Source organism: Antechinus flavipes, chromosome 4 (assembly GCF_016432865.1).
Source record: "Antechinus flavipes isolate AdamAnt ecotype Samford, QLD, Australia chromosome 4, AdamAnt_v2, whole genome shotgun sequence".
Taxonomy (NCBI): Eukaryota; Metazoa; Chordata; class Mammalia; order Dasyuromorphia; family Dasyuridae; genus Antechinus; species Antechinus flavipes.
Window position 1 is genome coordinate 473,756,477 of NC_067401.1, and position 20,578 is coordinate 473,777,054.

Below are 20,578 nucleotides of genomic sequence, written 5' to 3' on the forward strand. Positions count from 1 at the left end.
TCCCTTCAACATCACACGAATAGGAGCAAAAGAGCCAAGTGATGGGAGTGATTCAGTACTGGGATTTAGCAAGATGAAGGGAGAGAACTGAGGCAGAAGCTAGATCGGTCTACCAAAGTCAAGGTCAAAGTCAAGAGGAGTGTATGGCTGCAGCCCTAGCAGTCCTAGGAACTGAGGGTAGAAAGGCCTGAAGATCATGGGGAGAACCGAGAACAGAGTGAGAAAGTCTAAAGGACCAGGGAAAGGTGGGGGGTGGGGGTGGGGGTCAGACCAGGTGACCCACTTGCCTTTCACATGTGGCTCTTGTGGTTTGTCACTCATTCCTGAAGACCCCGCGGCCTCAGGTATACATGAACCAGACTAAAGTAAGGGAGCAGCCTTACTCTTTCTGTGACACGGCAAAGAGTCTGGGGTGCTAGAATTCTCCTCAGGCCTTTGTCTAGGGGTCCATATTTGCCCAAGGCCCCTCAGTCAATAGTTGGCACTGTTTTCCCCCTGAGGCAATTGGAGTTAAGTGACTTGCCCAGGATCACACAGATAGGAAGTGTTAAGTATCTGAGGTAACTTTTGAACTCAGGTCCTCCTGAATTGGAGGGCCAGTGCTCCATCCACTGCACCATCGAGCTGCCCCAACAGTTTACTTCCTATCTACTCTATCATACCCACTCCACAGAGCATCATATCCACAAACTTGATCTTAATCTGTAGATCTGATCTCTTTACCCTCGCCCCTTCACCCTTGAGTACGGTGACAATCTGCTGAAACGATGACCTGCTGAGGGAACAATCAATGACCTCCTTACCTCTAGAAACAGTGCAATTCCTCCTAACATTGAGTGCTAACGTCCATCTTGCCCCAGAGCTAGCCCTTTCTGAATACAACTATAGTCATCCCCTTCTTACAGCTATTCAAAAGGAGGTGCTGAGCCCAACACTGCTGAACCTTCAAATCCAAGCCTCCCAAGTCTATGACATTCCTCCTCCTCCAGAATAAGACAATGCTGGGGAGCCCTCTGCCGAGGCCAGCTGGCGTAACTTTCCCCCCATACCCATAAGAGAACAGCCGCTCTAAGAGGCCGTTCAGCCTTTCCCACAAGAGCACCAGGATATAGGAGGGTGTTGCATTCTCAAGTCAGAGAACCTGCATTCAAATATTAGCTCTGCTACTGACCACGGGGGTGACTCTGGGCAAATCACTTCACTAACGTGGGCCAGAGTCTCCCTGTCTGCAAAGTGAAGCTATTGGATAAGACTTTCTTTAAGGTCCCTTCCAGCTCCAGATCAATGAGTCCACAACCTCCTAAGGGAGCTCACCCCATTCTGGGCAGCTCAATTGGTTTGGTAGTCTCTCTTTATATCAAACATAAACATTTCTTTGGACTTCAGCTGAGAGAAAATCAAATTGGCCACCAAAGCTGTCCTTATCCATTGGCCCCAACTTGGACCTTGGGGAAATGGGAAGAATCTACAAAAAAAACAAAACAATAAAAATTCTAAGTATCCAGAGAGCACGGGCAGGAGCAAGGACACCCCAGGGGTAGAAAGGAAGGAGTCCTCTCTTGTTCAGATGGAGATAGAACAGAGAACATGATACCAGCTGGCAGCAGCCACTACCAAGGGAAGGACAGGACCTTATCCAAGAGGATCCCCGAGATAGACTTGACTCAACCATCTGGCTTTTGGCTACTTTGCTACTTCCACATGCCTTTATCTCTTCTGGCCATCAGCTGAGCAGGTGCTGCATTTTCCCAAGGCCCCCACACACTATTTCCTCCTCCTGAAATGCTGCCCCTTCCAGCTGCCACCCAGCTGAACCTCCTGGAATCTTAATCACAACTTAACAAGGCCTAACTCAAAGGCTCTTTTTACCATCAAGTCTTCACAATTTCTGCTCCTATCCCTCATCTGCTCTCATAGTTTTTTGCTCATTTTCTTCCTGGGCACTGGCTGGCAATGTGGCTAACATACACGCTGAAGACCAATAACAGAAACTTTGCAATAAGATGGAGACTGCCGAGTCTTGCCATCTGCCCCTTTCACAGGGCTCTCTGGCTCGGTCATCTGACCTGCCAATGCTCCCTGGGCCTCCCCATCTGCCACAAAGCTAAGCCATCCCATCCTTAACTAGAATGGGAAAGAAGATCTTGTTCTCTAGCCATATCTCCAGCTTGTGGTCTGGCATCTAGTAAATGCTTAACAAACGTTTTCTATTTTTATTCTCATATTCTAGTTTTAGCCACATCAACATTACTAGACTGTAAACTTGTTGGGGACAAAGAAGCTCATTTAACTCTGAAGCTCCTCAGTGCTCCATGTAAAGTCATTCGGAGATCTGGGGTGGGATTTCACCAGGATGGGCCTTCCCTTTGTTGATGCTGACCGCGGCCACTATTGCTGACTTTGTTAGCAATTAATTATTATGGCTCAGAAATGTATCATTCTGTAGCCAATTTGGCAGTAAGCCTGAATTTAGTCAGTCCAGCTAGCCAAACATAGACTCTGTCTCTGATAATACCTTACCACTTGGGCAGGAACAAGTCAGACTGTGTTCCACTGGCATAACCTTGGAGAACTGAAGGTCACCTCCATGCTACAGTCGCGTATGAAAGAAGGCTTCAGTCGAGGATAAATTAGCCCTATTGCTTTAAAAACTGTGCCCTTGGCAGGGAAAGATGCTGAGTCATTAGCCTAATTTCCGTTTTTAATTGATTCTCCTAAAGTATCCTTTCTATAGCCCCTCTTTCCATACAACTGACCCACACTCTGAAGCAGGTCAAGCAAATAGTAAGATTTTCATCTGGTAGAGGAAACTGAGGTTCAATAAAGCAAGGCTTTTTGCCCAGGATCACTTGGCCAGGAAAGGTCATCACTAGGACCTTCAGCCAGCACACACAAAGAATATTTTCCCTTAGAGATAGATTTGTGATTCATGTCAATTGGAAGAAGTTGCCATAATGAACTCCATGGAATTAATGCATCTTACCAAAAGGCCAAGAACTCTGGTCTGTATCGTTGATTCTAATGGGAAAGTCTGTCAAAAGAAACATCTTGAGGTCAGTAACATCATCAAGAAGCCGAGCGCCACGTGAAGTCCACCCTCCCTATTTGGTACCTCCAAGACTTGTACAAAGATGGCCAGTCCTTGGTTTTCAACAAAGTGCTTGCAGGTGGCTGGGGACTCATCCGTGAGGTTCCACAGTGCTCTCAAGGTAAACGTCAGAGTGATATCTTCTAAATTCTCAGAGGTTTTCTGTTTCACTATTGCTAAAAGTTCCTAAGAAAAAGAAAAAAGAAGAAGATTCCCATGTTCTGACAACTCAAATTACCACAAAAACCTGATTTTCATGATATCATTTGTTTTCTATCTTAACCTAAGTCCACCAAACAATTCATTAGATTAGACAATTTCTGGAAGTAATTAATGCCAATTTCAGATCTTATTGGAAACCATGTTATTTCAATCTGAGGAAGTGTAGAGAAAAACTTGTGACTTTACTAATGAGAAAATACAAAGTTTTATCACAGCACTCAGGTCTGAAGAGAACACACTTTGTCTACTCTGGAGCGTTTTAGGGAATCTCCACTTGAGAAAATCAGATTTAGCTAAGAAACAAGTCATATGACAATAGAAAATCAAGGACAGAATGATTTTAGGACTCCTTCAGAGAAGGAAAAAGAGCTTGATCTCAAATTCTGGAGATTAAATTCTCAGTCTTTAACAAAAATCAATTAATTTTAGACTTCCCCTTCCTCAGATGTTCCCTAAGTTGCCCAGGCTGATTCTAAGCTTCAATTATGTGTTAATATCATTAGGACCAGCTTTTATTATTCTTTTGACGGAAAGAGTGAGGCTGGATCAGGACACCAACAGACTCTGACCAACCTTTACACTAATGATTGATCAACCAAACTGATCAATAAATCCTGATTGAATGCCTTCTAGGAACTAGGGCTAAGGGATCCTACAAAGATGACACAGGATTCTTCCTTCAAGGCTGCAAGGAGATCTATAATATAGGTAGGGGTGCAGCTAACAAACTGTCCAGAGCTGAAAGGCTGCTACTCACCATAATCTGGTCACAAAACATGTCAAGTTAGCGGCCTAATTCTTCAGACACGTGCGTCTGAAGCAAATCTTACAACCTGGTCATGTCTACGTACAAGGAAAACTCAAGATGAGAAAGCAATGTGCCAGTTCACTCACCCTGACAACAATGAAAAGTTCTGACTTCAGCTGTGCCGTCTGTTCAGGAGAGAGCTGTAAGCAAAGAAGGGGAACAGTGATTATCGGTGTTCCATCAAAATCCGGGAGAGAAGGAAACCTGGCCCACTAGGCACAATCTCGTACCTGAAGGGCCAGAATGGAGATGACGCTCACTGCCATCGTCTGCATATTTGGGTTTTCGTGTTTACAGAGCCATTTCATAACAAACTTGGCAGCATCAAACCTGAAAAAAATAAGTTCTGACATTTGTAATCTCTTAAATTAATTAACATTGTTGGGAAAGGGACATTACTACCACCCATAATAAAAAAACAAATTCCCAAACTCCAAAGTCTTATCTCTGAAAGTGTGGTGTTAAGGCTCATGGGGAAAGTAATCATTTTAAGGTCTGTATTTTTTAGTGTTTTTTCTTTTTAGCAAACATTAAAAATAATTCTTTTAGGCTAATCATCAAATTATGAGATTAGGCTAGCACCTCCAATATCAACAGGGACTTCTAATCATCTCTCTCTGTCTCTCTCTCTCACACACACACACATATAACACACACACACACACATAACCAAGAACTCCCGAACATGCTCACTAAACTTGAACTTGCCTGTTAAATGGGACATCCTGAAGAATTCTGGCATTGGTCAAGGAAAGAAGACAATTCTTCTGTAGCTTTTCAGGAATCAAGAAAAGTAACTTTAGTCAGAGATCACTTTAGATTATACACAGTAAATCATTCAATTCCAGTCCTCAACTGTGAGCCAAGGTCCCAGCAAGACCTTTGGGGAGTTCAATAATGAACTTCCTCTGTGGAAGATCCAAAACAGACGGCTCTAGACCAGACTTGGGATATTCCATCACAGCCAGTGGTCCCGCCCTCACCATTATTGTCTAGTTACTGAGCTGGCCAAGATTATGAGACAGATCACCAAGGACTCCAAAGGGTTGGACTCTCGGCTAACAAGGGCAGTTTGACAAATACAAATACTGCAGTTGATGATTGCATCCTCTCTTCCCCTCATCTACATAGCTTTCTCCTTAACAGAAATAAACTATGCACATGAAGAAATCCAATTAAGTAATTAAGAATATTCAGGTTCCTTTAGGGTCCTGCAACCCTTCCTAGTCCAGCAACTATGCATTTCACACTTTAGAACAGAAAAGCTAAGGTTTGGTCCCAGCCTTCAAAAAGCTTAGATTGTAATCCAGAAGATGTGTCACATGTGCAAATTAATATCAACATAAAAAACCCACTGAGGAGGATTCTGGGAAGATGGCAGAGTAGATCGGTAAATTTCAAGCTCTCCAGATTCCCCCCACAAACAGATCAAATTTGTGCCTCAGGGTGAACACAGACTGGTGAAAAACAAAGACTTGGGCAAAACAGGGGTTCTCCTGGAACAAACCTAGAAGACTCAAACAAAGACCCCGGGACAGACTTTAACCAGTGTGAAAAGAAAACATTGTCAGGTTAGTCAAGACAAACACCAAATGGGGACTTGTGGGGCTAACGTGAGGAATCCTGGGTCTGACTCTGTGAAGACTGAGGGAACCTCAGCTGACGAACAACTCCAGCTGTGCTGCAGAGATGCTGCCTAGGCGAGGAACCAGCATACCAGAAGTGCAGAGGCCCTGGGCTGTGGGCTGCCACACTTGGGGGAGGTGGCAGGGGAAGAAGCTCATTTTAGGGTTACAGGTCAGAGGGGAAAGCTAAAGTGAAATTAGAGGCACCATCCCTCTACTCCACATTTAAAGGTGCTTACATTAATACTTCTCATTAAAAAAAAAAAATGAGCAGGCAAAGAAAAAAGAACCTAACCATAGAAACTTAGTATGGGAAAAGGGAAGACGGAATCATCTTCAGTGGAGGACACTGAAGTAAAAAAAAGGCTCTTTTACCCCAGAGAGTAGTTAAATGGCTCCCTGCCCAGAGAGAATTTATAGAAGAATTCAAACGAATTTAAAAATCAAAAATCAAGTGAGAGACTAAGGAAAAAACTTGAAAAAAAAATCTAAGAAAAACAAGATTATAAAAAATCTTAGAAAAGAAGATGTCTTTTTTTCCCCCTGAGGCAATTGTGGTTAAGTGATTTGCCCAGAATCACATAGCCAGGAAGTATTAAGTATCTTAGGTCGAATTTGAACTCAGGTCCTCAAGATTCCAGAGTCAGAGAAGATAATTTTTAAAAAGAAAATAATTCTTTGAAAATTAGAACTGGACAAGGGGAAACCAGTGAAGCTATAAGAGACCAAGAAATAACAAAACGAAATATTAAAAAATTTAAAAAATAGTAAAGAATGTGAAACATCTTGTAAGAAACATAACAACAAATCTGGAGAACAGATCAAGAAGAGGAGAAAACATAAGAATAATTGAACTACCTGAAAGCCGTAACCAAAAAATTAATTTTGACACAACGCAAGAAATAACCAAAATTGTCCTGAAGTGATAAGATATGAGGGGAAAATAGAAATAGAAAAAAATCCACCAATCACCACCTCAAAGAGATTCTTTGAGGAAAACTTATAGGAATATTACTGTCAAATTTCAAAACCCCCAGATCAAAGAGAAAATTTTGCAAGAAACAAACAAAAAATTCAAATATGCTGGAACTACAATTAAAATTGAACAGGATTTACCAGCAGCAATTATCCATAATGCTGAACAACAACAAAAAAAGCCATTCAATGAACTTGCAAATTTTTAGGACTTTTTCTCAACCAAATCTGACCTTAATAGAAAACATATGAGAGCTAATATTAAAGATTAATTTTTCAAAAAACTCAACACAAATTGTTTTTTACATGAAATGTACACTATAGTTTGAGACTGACATCAGTAATTGGGTAGCTAAAAAGAAATTCTGGGTCAGAGTTAACTATGATCTGATTCTAAAAAGCAAAACTGTGCAAAAGGAAGAACCAACAAGAGGCTTTAGAGGGAAGAAGGCTCATAGTTCTGACAATCTCACTTTGGAATGGGTTAATATATCATGAAGAATATAGCATTCTCCAAAAACTATAAAGGGGGTGTAGAAATGGGATAAAGAGGAAAGGAAAGGGTGGGGGAAGAGGATAAGGGAAGGATCCCGTGGGTAGCAAGGCAAGTTAAGGAGCAGAATAGGAAATAAGAGGTACACACAAACACTCCACAGAACAGAAGGAAATCATTAGGAAAAAAAGGGGCTAGTTATCACTGATCTTAGACAAAGTTAAATTTAAAGATTCAATCAAGAAAGAAATGCACATTTATATGTGAGCCATATTGATATTTGTTTTAAATACATATAGACAAATGCTTGTGTGTATGTGTCTGAGTATATGTGAGTATACCTATATACATAGGTATGAGTATATCTATAGGTATATATGTACATATAGATATATGGATATGCAAGGGAGTCTGGGTGTGTGTGAGAATATACTTATATGTATGTATACATAAATATATCCATGCTGCTTGGGAGAACTGGGGGAAGAAGGAGGGAATAAAATGGGGGGAAAAAGAATACAGTAAAAAGTGCATAGCAGAGACCAAAGATTAAGTTACTTAAGGAAGCAAAGACTAGATGAGCAGTTGTGAATATGTAATCTCTTCTATTATTACATGTTTTATTGAAACAGAAATTTATTGTTATAATTTTTAATCTTTCCAGTGCCCATTTGCTGGGCACATGTCACTGTTTTATTTCATTTTTATATTTTTCCTTTCTATTTTTCCTTATTTTCTATTTAGTTTATTTTTTTTTTTAAATGTATCTAAATATGAAATAAAAAGCAAAAGAAGTGCTATGAGAGGCCAGAGGAAAATAAGAGAAGTTTGGGCCGGGATAGTCAAGAAAGGCTTCAAATGCTATTCCAAAGTGACATTTTTAGAACTATGAGCCCTCCTCCCTCTAAAGCCTCTTGTTGGTTCTTCCTTTTGCAGTTTTGTTTTTTAGAATCAGATCATACTTAACTTTGACGCAGAATTTCCTTTTAGCTACCCAATTACTGATGTCAGTCTCAAACTATAGTGTACATTTCATGTAAAAAACAAATTGTGTTGAGTTTTTTGAATGCTTCAAAGAGAATGAGATGTAAACTGGGCCCAAAAGGAGAGAGAGGGAGAGAGAGAGAGAGAGGGAAAGAGAGAGAGAGAGAGGGAGAGAGAGAGAGAAGCCCCTGAATGTTCAGGGTACAGATATACATGAACCACCCTGTTTTTTCTGCACCTCAGAGGGGTCCACTTTTCCAGCAAAATTTGGGGAAAACATCAGGCACTACTCAAATCTATTCCTCCTTTAATTCACAACGTCTTCCTTGGTCATTAAAGAAAGCTGAACAAGAAACTTGCCCGGAGTTCACTGCCACGGTTCCTTCTTCCATGTCCTTAAGAGTCAGGTCAAACATCAAACAACCTGCTGGACACCAAAACAGTGCCAGATCTGGTTCTACCATCCTGGAAACTGATTTTGAATTATGCAAAAGAGAAAAAGATGCCCACACCAAGGCTGGCATATGCCCTATGGAGGAAAGGGATAGAAAGCAAGGTTCTAAGTACTCCCAGCTAAGTATAGTAGCAGAGAACTGGAATTAAATTACCTGCTGGTTATTAGGGAAATTTTTTAGAGCCTTGAGAAGTAAATGGATGACCTCTGACAACAAACGAACGGGCATACCCATGGCCAGACCCTGCCGGGTTAAATTGAGGGTGCATGCACTGGCTGTGAACTGCACAGGCAAGTCCAGGGGGTGATTCCTCATTCCTACAGCCACAAGCTAGAGATAAAAGAAGAAAAGAAACATTACTATCGGACCATTATTAAAACCAATACACACTTTGTCTACCTTGAGGTCACACAAAAAGACTACTTAAAGCCCAGAGTGTTTCAGGCAATTATTTAGGTGGTGAAGGGATGCTCCTCTTCCTGAACTCAAATCTGGCCTCAAGACACTGTGTGACCCCAGGCAGGTCACTTCATCCTGTTTGCCTCGGTTTTCTCATCTGTAAAATGAGCTGGAGAAGGAAAAGGCAAATCCATTCCTGTATCTGTGCCAAGAAAGCCCCAAATAGAGTGATGGGTTGGACACAAATGGAAATACAAATGAACAGTATCTGAGGGTTTGTTTTTTTTTTGGTTCGTTAAAGTACTTTAACCCCAGACCAGGAACACGAGAACCTGACTTTGTATCCTGGCTCCACGGCTAAATTGGTGGCACTAACAGGCAAGCTGCCCCCTCCCCGAGCTTCAGTTTCCCCGTTGGCAGGTGAGGGGCTGGCCAAGATGACCTCCAAAAGGTGCTTCCCAGCTCTGACATTCTCAGTTCAAAGGTCTCTTCCAGTGCCAATGTTCTACATCAGGAGAGCCATCGTGGGTAATGGAAAGAATGCTGCACTCCAAGTCAGGACCCAAGTTGGGGCATTCTCTAAACCCTAGTTCCTTCTTCTGTAAATGAGGGAGTCCTTATGGGAACAGAGCGTGGAACACAACATAGCATTCTCACTCTCTCTGTTGTTAATTACTTGCATTTTGTTTTTTTTCCTGTTTTTCTTTTTCTTCCTCCTTAATACAATTTTTCTTGTGCAACCAGATAACTGTATCAATATGTATACACATATTGGATCTACCATGTATATCAACATATTTAACATGTCTTGGACTACCTGCCAGATGGGGAAGGGTCAATGTTGGAAAAATTACCCACACATATGCTTTGTAAATAAAAAGCTTAAATTTAAAAAAAAAAAAAAAAAAAAGAGGGAGTCCTTTCCCTCCATGGCTCATTTCTTATGTTTCTTCAAACATGGCAGAAAGGAGCAACGATCTAGATGGGAGAAGGGGATGGTTAAAGCTGACTGATTTTCCAGTGTATTTAGAGGCCCTGCCGTAGCTCATTAATGCTGTTTCTGATCTATATTTGAAAAATGATTATAGACATATGAGAAAACATCAATACCATCCGAAAGTCAATTCACAACCATCAGCTCTTGTACAAATGATCTCTGAGGCACAGAAGGGCAATCATGGTCAGTTATTCATCTCTCCCATTCTCTTGCTCCACCTCTTCTGGCTGTGCGACTATGAGCAAGTCACTCAATCCCTGAGCTTCAGTTTCCTTATCTGACAAAGGGGAGCAGTATCACTCACAATATTTACCTTACAAGGATTCCATGAGGATCAAATGAGACATTAATTCGAAGGGCCTTGTGCACAAATGAGTCGTGTCCATGTGGCCAAAGTCCAGATCTTTTGTTCTGGCTCTGATCTTCCCTCATTTCTTTACGACCCTAACATCTCAACCTTGGAGAGCTTTCCAAAAGGATTCTACTAGTCTGCAACTCCACCATCAATCAATGAAGATACCCGTTTCTTCCCAACCCTTGAGGAAATGAGTCTCCTTAATTACTTTTGCCAGTTAGAGGTGATACCTCAGAATTGTTTTAATTTGTACTATTGATTATTAGATGAATAAAATGTTTTCCAAGTAATTATCAAATTAGTGTCTCTCTTGAAAATCATTTAGTCATAACCTTTGACCATTTATGTTAAGTGGCAATTACATTTGTAAATGTCTCACAATTTTTCATAGATGCTACCTTTCTAACTTTCCTCAAACTTTTACCTTTCATTATTTTTACTGCACATTAATGAACTCAATTATGCCTATTTACACCCCTTTTCTATTTAAGAAAAAGCCCTGTCACCTCTACAACTTATATTTTCTTATTTTTAAAAGTGGTATTTTTAGTCACGACCTTTGACCATTTATGTTAAGTGACAATTACATTTGTAAATGTCTCAATTTTTCATAGATGCTACATTTCTAACTTTTCCCAACCTTTTACCTTTCTTTTCATTATTTTTACTGCACATTAATGAAATCAATTATGCCTCTTTATACCCCTTTTCTATTTAACAAGAAAAAGCCCTGTCACTTTTACAACTTATATTTTCTTGTTTTTAAAAGAGATTTTTAAAAAGTCTACAATTAAGATCCAACTTTAATCCACAGAAATATCTAGCATGAGACATGGGCTCACATCAATTTCCCATCCAACTGCTGATCAATTTTCCTAGGTACATTTTTAATGCAATTAATCTTTTCCCCCACTTTTGTTTCCTAACAACTTAATAAAAGCATCTTTCTTCAGATGGATTTAGCTGAAAGTCAAATATCTCTTCTGTAACTAAGATTTGTTTCTATTTTTTCCCAGGTGTCAACTAGCTCTGATGACAATAATCACCTAGTAACAGTTTAAGTCTGAGACTTCAAGACCAGGTTTTGTCCCCAACATATCTTGTTATTCCTGCTCATTTAAAAAGAAAATTAAAAACACACATACATACAAATTATTTACGTAGTTCTCCCTAAACACTGGATAGTCTTCCCGCTTCTATTTCATCCCATCCCATCCCATTTAGTCCCCTATACATACTCACAAGGGTATGTAACCTCATCTGTAACAAACGAGGGAGAACACACTAGCACCGCATAGGAATCATTTAGGACAGCGGCATCAAACTCAAAATAGAAGCAGGGCCACTAAATCAATGAACTATGCATGTGGCTATCTAGTGACTTAGAAAACCACATATTAAAATGATCTATATTTTTTTTTGGGGGGTGGGGGTAGGGAGGAGAGATAAAAGGGATTAAGTTGTCCCAGGGTCACACAGCTAGGAAGTATTTGAGTGTTTGAGATCAAATTTGAACTCAGATCCTCCTGACTTCAGGGCTGGGTGCTCCACTGTGTCACCTAGCTGCCCCCATCTAATTACATTTTAAAGCACTGTGGGCAGTGTGTCTGATACCTTTAGGGGATCAAATGAGAATGTACATAAAATGGTTTGTAAAATCTAAAACACTAAATAAGTGGAGACAATTATTATTTCCTTCAGATACGGCGGTTTGAAAATTGTCTTTATACTGGTATGTGTTAAGTAATCTCTCAAATAGTTCATTTTTATGAGGTTTCTTTTTTGTTTGCTTTACTGATAGTAAATAATATAAACGATTTTGTGGTTTATCTGGCATCTCTGACTGGACTGAACTCTCATTTACTGTCTATTCTTGGTTATATCCCGTTACCTGAATGCTCTGGCCCTTTCCATTTCCAAAGCTAATTCCTCAAATACTTTATTACGTTAGAAAGGATTCCAAATATAATGTCAACTATGAGGTAGGAAAATGGGTATGCTTATTTCAAACCTTTTTTAATTAAAGGAATGCTTGGTTGTAAAAAGTGAGAGGAGGATGGAGCCCCTGGAACATGCCAGCAGCTGTGTGCTAGCAGTGTGACCCTGGCTACAGGTCTCATGACTCACTGGAACCCAGGTGATTCAAGAAAACCAGCTGCAAGGTTGGCCTGTCCTGAGGAAGTGATTTGCTCACAGGAAGCTCCCTACAATAATTTTTTAAAAAATTGCTCAGAGTTACTTCTTAAAATTTCTAACGTTTCTCCACTGCATATTATGTTGCTTCTTAGCGTAAGCTAGTTATTTTTTATTGTGAGGAAATCCTATATTTTTTCTTCTTTTGTTTTCATAGTAAACATTTTATTAAAGGGTTTTCTTGCCTAGTATTTATATAATCACACAGAATTTCTGGCTTACATATCTTATTGTGATCTTAATGACTTTAAAACAAAGACCAATTTATTTAACAAGATCCTGTGATCTATACAGTTACAGCAAATCCACAGAAATTCCTCAACCTCTCTGAAGAATTCCCTTTTTCTTTCTGAAACTACAACAACTGCAAAGGGCTATGATGTCTCTGCTGAGCATCACGGAGTCCCAGCCTGCTTCTTTCTCTACCCTTGGGCTCACCTACCCCTCCTGAGCCCCTTTTGGAGGCCTGGTGGTCTCTGCTGCCAGGGGCTCACCCTATTGGCTCCAGACATCACAGACATCCATCAGCTCAGTGCGCTGCTAATGCTCATGGGAGCCACCAGCCTCAGCCTTCCTGGAAGCAGGGATTACAGGCCAGGCCCACGTGCCCAGTATCCCCTGAAGAACACCAACCATCAGGAGCCAGCAGGCAGAGTCCAAGGACAAGCCATCACAAAGGCCTGGCTGGTCTCACAGAGCCAGTGGCGGAGAGGAGCCATCGCAGCAGGAGCCTAAGCTGGAAGAAGGCCTCCCGCACTTGGAACACTGATGGGAGGACACCTTTGGGAACACAACCCACACTAACAGGTTTATCAACCCAGCTAAATAAGATTTTCTTCTCCTGAAGTGGCTTTCCACATCTGCTTACACTCACTAAGGATTTACAAACTCTGAGAGCAAGAGATTAGGGGATTTTCTTTGGCACCTTTCCTCACAATAATGATGAAATTTAAACTTAGGATTGCGAATGAGTCAGTCCATGGCCCAGGTTCTCCCTATCTTCAAGACAGAAGAATGAATCATTTTCTGTAAACAGTCGTCATAAAATAATTCCTCATTTTGGGGAGGCTTGACTGAATGTACCTGTTTAGATAGTCCAGATCAGGCGATCTTTTTTTTTTTTTTTTTAAAGAAAACAAACTGGTTTTATTCTTTTATTTTCCATTTGTCAACTTCATAGTCTCTTTTAAAGAATTTCTTCCAAGACAGCTAGGTGGTGCAGTGGATAAAGCACCAGCCATGAAGTCAGGAGGACCTGAATTCAAATCTGCTCTCAAACACTTAACATTTTCTATCTGTGTGACCCTGGACAAGTCACTTAACTCCAATTGCCTCAGCTAAAAAAAAAAATTCTTCCTATTTCTTATTCTAACACTTTATTTGAAGTGCAACCTTACTTTCGTTTCTTTCCTCCCTTTTTCTAATATAGGTTTTATTTCTCATGATCTTTCCAGATAAATGATTAAGGATATCCTTGAGAAAGACCGTTTGGTGTATGCTGTGAAACCTATATAGCAGAGTCCTAAAAGAGTCACAATTCTGTGCACAGTCCTCTTTTGCTGTTATGTTTTACATATGGAAATGGTCAATCTATTTGGTGTTTAACTCAGAATAAAAGGAACATTTTTGGTTCTCTTTTTACAAACTGCTTTGCTGATGACAATATCTAAAAAAGTGTTTGCTTCCTTAGGTCCCTAACCTGCATTCTGGAGTTCTAGAGCTCCATGATGAAGCTGTTAGCTCAGATAACTATCTCTCAGCCAGCAGGGAGTGCACCAGAAAGGCTCTTAGTACCTTCTGAACTGAGATAAGTGGAGAGGGAGAGGTCACTGATCTAATCCAATCCAAAGTTCTCATTTGAACAGAAGATATTCTGGCCAAGAGTTGTATACATCCCTTCCTACTTTCCATTTTTTATTGTTCAATTTAGGTAGCAGTTCCTTAAAGTCAAGAATTTTCCCTTATTCATCTTTATAGCCTAGAAAACGTCTTACATAATAAGTGTCCAATGAAATGAAGTACCTGAATAAAAACATGGGGCATTAATAGATGTAACTATTGAAAAAATATGAAGGATACTGAATTTATGGCAAATCTACCAAACAACAAACATCATTGTTGTCAACAAAGGAGCCCCTAACAATGCTCTATTAGGCAATGAGAATGCCAAATGGTTTAAAACCCCTCCTTAGTCTGAGGAAGGACCCTAAGTAACAATCAAGCCCAGTTTAGTTTTTACATTTTTTCATTAAATATCTTCATCTTATTTCCTCTTACAGGACACCACATGCCCATCCTTCTTCCCTTTCACTTTTCCCTCCTGCTAAGCTTCTGTTCCTCCATAAGCAGCTATAAGTAAGAGCCATATCCTGCTTGACTGAAGAATTGCTTTTGCAAGAAGTGGTATCAGGCTACCCCAATGGCCATGGCCCAAAGTTTAGAATCACCAGTTCCGACTTAAGGGTTTTCCAGTTTATAAAAACACTATCTCCCAGGACTGGAAACAAGGTCACAAACAGGTTGTGCAATTGCCCTTCACAGATCTCATTTTACAGAACCGAGAACTGGAAATGAAGTAATTTAAGGCAAAGTCAAACTAAGCCCAGAGTTTCTGAAGTCTAAGCCAGGACTCTCCCTATGCCCCAGATGGCCCAAGTGGTCAGCAGCTGTGCAGTGCTGCCTTCTCTTCCTCCCTCCATGACTTCCACCTCCCCAGTGGAGAGGAAGACCCCCAAAGCAGACATCTCATCCGACCTACCACATCGCCACCTTTACACCTGCACACACATGATGAGCATATACTATGATGATGATGATGATCACCAGGGAGAGGAAGCCTCCAAAAAGCAGGTTGTTTTCCTCCACCCCAACAGCTATGTAACGCATACACAAGTACATCCAATGAACCAAACCCCCGCCGACTCCAGGTTTACTCATCCATGTCATTCAGCAGTCCATGGATGATTCTTTTCAGCTAAGCTGCAGTGTTACCTTTAAAACAGCTGGCTTGGTTATTTGCATGTAAAATGTCTGGGTGAAGAGGCGGATGAGGGCTTCCTTCATAAAGCATACTCTCTCGCTGTATCTCCTCAGAGCTTCAGAAATCTGACTGACATTCGCTCCGCCTGCAACCTTCAAAACAAAAGGTCCAGAAGACTTGAGTTTTTCTCCTCAGTTTTCAAATCAGACTTTGAAAATTGCAAATTTAACTACAAAGTGACTTCAGAGAAGTGTCCCAGACTCACATGTTAGCAATGAAAAGAAATGGAAGAATATGAGAATAAAACCACTTAAAAGTACTGATACATTAAAAATTTCATTCAACCCTGTTTTAAAAGGCTTTAAAGAACATTTCACCTGAATACTATTCAACAGCCTATGGCAAATATGAGATAATGACACAAGGACAGTTAAGAAAGAAAAGGAACCCGCTACCAAAGAGCCCTTTCGGAATAACTATGGACCTGAATTTCTTGATATTTCTCATTGAATACCCCCCTCCAGTCTGCGATAGGAACAAAACGTTCCAATGGATACCATACACATATTTTGAATAGCTACATGATTTCAGTGCGGGCATTCTCTCCACAAGTAAAGGTTCATGGCTTCATTCTTAGTTGTCAGGATCGAGATAATTAACTCATGAGGCCATGGGTCAGAAGGACTGCTTCTGGTAAAAACAGATGCACAGCCCAAGGCTGTTCAAGCTTGGACTCGGCCCAGATAGCCCCGGAGAAGCCAATCCCCTCCAGGGTGATTCCACAAGGAAGCATCCAAGGACATTTAGTGGAAAAACATGACATATTATGATTAAAATGCCATCGACTTAATTAGCAATGAGGTGGTACAGCGGATGGAATGCTGGATTTGTCAGGAAGACCTAAATTCAAATCCAATCTCAGCTATTTGCCATGTGACCTTGAGCAAATCACCTGACTGGTCTGCCTCAGTTTCTCACCTATAAGACAGGGATGACAGCAACCTACTACTATCTCTTCTCAGGGCAGTTGTGAGGACCAAATGAGGTAATATTAGACAAGTGCTTTTCAAGCATTAGCAAAATGCTAGCAAGTTCCAGAGCTCCTAAAGAGCAAGGCCAATTTTTTGCCGTTCTTTGTAGCTCTAGAACGGACACAGGACTTGGCCCAGAGCAGGTGCTCCCTAACTGGCTGCTCTCTGACAAAAGTGGGAAACATAAATGAGAAAACATGACACAAAATGTTTGGCCAAAACAGAACTGATTAACTCACACTCCCCTCTTTGGTGACAGCAGCACCAAAGGGTCTCGGAGCCCCCAGGACAATCTATCTTCCCAGGCCTCCAAGTAGATGAGAAAGGAAGCTCTTTGAGGGAAGGATTCTTTCATGAGATCATAGCTGTAGGAGACCATCTGGCCTAGTCCACCCCGCTTACAGAAGAAGACACTGAATCCCAGGAAGGTAGTAAATGACAGAGACGGAATTTGAATCTAGCTCTTTCCACTGTAGCATTACACCAATGCCCAATCCCTCCTGGCCTTCGTCAGCCAATGTACCCCGAAAGCCTCATGAGCTAGATCTAGCCCTGACAGGTGCTGAGCCTGCCCTTCCCCCTTCCCCAGTCACCTATGCAGGTCCCCCACAACACACCATGAAGCCGGGCTCTGAGGTAAAGAAGTCAGAGTAGCCGGCGTCCGTGGCCAGCAGTCCCACAAACTGCATCGCCGGCCGCTGCCGGACAAAAGCTTCGACAGCTTCGTCGGTGATGTGTTTGCCCCCCGAGATATCTAGCGACATGATATTGGGCAGGATGTCTTTCTGCTGCAGCAAATGAAAGGCCAGGTCTGAGGTGAACTGCTGGTCATCCGAAATGTCAAGGTGAACCAGGGCCTGCAGTTCTCTGATGACGTCCAGGATCTGAGCCGTGGTCATCGTCAAGCACTTCAGATAGTGCATGGTGAGAGATTTGAGCCGGTGCTTGCAGGCGAGGAGTGCAGAAAGGTCAGAGACCGAGGTGTTAGAAATGTCCAGACTCTCTAATCTCGGCAGCAGAGCAACGTCCGCCAGGTCCCTGTTCTGAAAAGGAATATTGGAAACACTTAAAACCCTCAGCCCCGCCAGCTGGCTGAAGCGGGGGCCCCCGGCCTCCTCCACGGGCAGCGTTCCTGAGTTCAGCACGAGGCACTGAAGGTGTTTCTGGGTCCACGGACTGCTGCCAAGGCCAGTTAGGATATCCGGGATGGTGAGGTCTGCGCTCACACCGGCAGCATCCAGTTCAATAATCCGGTGATGGCAGAAGGCTTTCTGGAAAGCCGCTGCGGAAATCTTGGCCTTCCGGATGCATACTTGCTTCAGCTGCATTTGATTGCCTTGAAAAATGCCCACAGTTCGATCATTCAGCTTGCCTGAAAAGGAATAGGAATCCAAGCCTGGTAAGTTAAATAGCAACAGACTTCCAGGGAGACCTTAATCATTTATCAGTAATAATAATGACTAAAGCACTTTATGTCCCATAAAGGCCCTAATGGGCTCCCCCCGCCCCCCTTTTGAGCTCTCCAATGAATTTTTCTTCAGACCTCATTGTTCCCCACTCTCCCACATGGGAACTCCTTCATAAATCCCTGCAAGGACCTCATCCTGCCAGCACTTAACCAAAGACTTTGCTTTTTCTTTCTTTCATCCAATAAAACAAAGATAAAATACTATTTTAAAAAATGAATATACAGCTAGGTGCCACAGTGGATAGAGCACCAGCCTGACCTGAAGTCAGGAGGACCTGAGTTCAAATTTGGCCTGAGATACTTAACACTTCCTAGCTATGTGACCCTGGGCAAGTCATTAATCCCAATTGCCTCAGCAAAAAAAAAAAAAGAAAATACAAAAAAAAAAAAAAAAATACAAAGGTCAATCAGATACTAAAGTTGTTTTAGGAGAGACAACAGTTTTTAGTCTAAAGGAAGGAATACTGGATTTGGAATCAGAAGGCCCCAGTTCAAGTCAGATGGCAATAATAAAGCACGCACCTCATAAAGGCTGATGGGGAACCTCCCCTCCCCTACTGTGCCCCTGCAGGTTCTGATGAAGGTCTGGGTCCATAAAAGCCAGATGAGTCAAGGTCATATGACCATGGGTGAGGGTCAGCCAGAACCAGGACTCTGCTCCAGGTTGGGGACGTCCATCTCTCTGCACTGTTCCCTGTTTCTATCCATCACCTCAGAAGCTTTTAGAACAGAAAAGCATGCTACAAGGGAATGTAGCATGAGGCCGAGCATGCACGTACGGGGGAGGTACAGGGGAGGGGGCCTGGTCTGATGAAGCCCACAGATTGTCCCCCAACTAATCACCAATGTCTTAAAAACTACCCAAAACCCTATTCAATGCAAAATTTACTTGAAGTACTTTAATAATAACAATTGTGCTCTTGCACTGTTGAGGGAGCAAGACTCTTACTAACTCTATATCCCAAACGGATCAAAGATAGACAGAAAGGACCCAGGGTGTAACAAAGAACTAGAAACACACTGTATTATGTGACTATAATAGAAGAGGATCAGAAAGAAACAAAGGAGGACAGTTTCCGAAAACCAGAGGAGGCCTTGCTTACAGTGCACTCCAGCTGAGCAAAGTGAGCAGAACCAGGACAACTTTGGGGGATGAACCATAAGTAAGACAACGAACAAGGGGAGTTTCAGAAAAGTGATAATGAAACAAGTTTTTCTGCCTCTCTTTGGGGAAAAGGTTTCAGACAGAATCAAGACAACACAAGTTTGCTGTGCTCCCAAATAACTGTTACAAGGAGAAGGTCTTTTATAGGTGAGTGGAGGGAGCAGTAGCAAGTGATGCAAAAAGAATGCAATGAAATTTTAAAAATACAGCAAAGAGGGATAGCTGCGTGGCACAGTAGATAGAGCACTGGCCCTGGAGTCAGGAGGACCTGGATTCAAATCCAGACTCAACCATTTACTAGTTGTGTAATTCCAGACAAGTCACTTAATTCCCACCCCCCCCCCCCAAAAAAAAAGACAAACACAAAAGAGAATCGGAGAAAATTCAGCAGGTCAACACTGATACCAGATTAAAATTATCATAAATTTAAAAAGAAAAAACCTAAGCTTATGTAATAAAATCAATAGTTTCATAAAGTCTTTTTTCTTGGATTTCCTTATATATGCAAATACTTGGTTTTTTGATGAGTTTTTAATTCATAATTTTAAAAAATAATTATGTTCCATCTAGCACTTTTGGGAGAGGAAAATCCCAAACACAAACAATAAGACTGGAGAAGGAAGGAAATTACAAAAGGCTGGTGTTGATCTTGGCTCTAAGTATTTATGTCTGAGTGGCAAATATAGGTAATGAAGGTACAGGATCCTGCCCAGTATTTGGTATTGACCTTAAAGGTTTAGAAAGAAAAGCATAAACATTTTAAGGTATATTTTCTGACCCAGATTCCACATAAAAGCAGGAATCCTTTCCGCTCGCTATCTTTGACAAACTGTCACCGAAGCATCAATCTAGACAGAGAACTCACTGTACTTTTTAAACATAAATGTTATTTTAACATGAACCCTTAAGACACAGCCAATTGATCTCTTCACCCCATACCCACCCTGAAAAAGGTCAACCAAAACATAACTGACATCTATTACAAGCAACTTTCTATTTTCAGGGTTTTCTGTCAGAAGAAAGCAAATGTGTGAGTAGGATGGGGGAAGAGCACCCAATGTTTCTGATCCAAGTCCTTTTGTTACTTAGAACTTTTCAGAGTTGTAAAAATTATCTACATCATTCTTTTGGTTTTTCCTTGCCTGTCTTGCATTACTTCATACCCAACATGCTGCACTTCTTTGCTTACCCATTAACACAAGGTGCAACAACCACCAGGCTTAAATACCTCCCCCAGGCTACAAGGTAAGAAAAGCCTGCTTGCTGGGGAGAGGAAAAGCCATGGCTGTCCTCCTTCCCCCATTATTAATGACCTTCTCTCCCAATGACTTTGTTCGGGG

The 20,578-nt window shown here is 41.5% G+C and overlaps 1 protein-coding gene across 1 annotated transcript in view; it reads right to left on the reverse strand.

Annotated features, from left to right (window-relative positions):
* The window catches only part of ZYG11A (zyg-11 family member A, cell cycle regulator), a 31,846-nt gene that overhangs the window by 3,860 nt on the left and 7,408 nt on the right, over nucleotides 1-20,578 (reverse strand). Inside the window, exons 3-10 of the mRNA XM_051999676.1 lie at nucleotides 17,223-17,977; nucleotides 15,586-15,726; nucleotides 8,804-8,980; nucleotides 4,827-4,891; nucleotides 4,349-4,448; nucleotides 4,205-4,258; nucleotides 3,113-3,274; nucleotides 2,984-3,031 (exon numbers count right to left, since the gene is read on the reverse strand). Of these exons, the coding sequence (XP_051855636.1) occupies nucleotides 2,984-3,031; nucleotides 3,113-3,274; nucleotides 4,205-4,258; nucleotides 4,349-4,448; nucleotides 4,827-4,891; nucleotides 8,804-8,980; nucleotides 15,586-15,726; nucleotides 17,223-17,977 (1,502 nt within the window). The remainder of the gene's footprint in view (nucleotides 1-2,983; nucleotides 3,032-3,112; nucleotides 3,275-4,204; nucleotides 4,259-4,348; nucleotides 4,449-4,826; nucleotides 4,892-8,803; nucleotides 8,981-15,585; nucleotides 15,727-17,222; nucleotides 17,978-20,578) is intronic.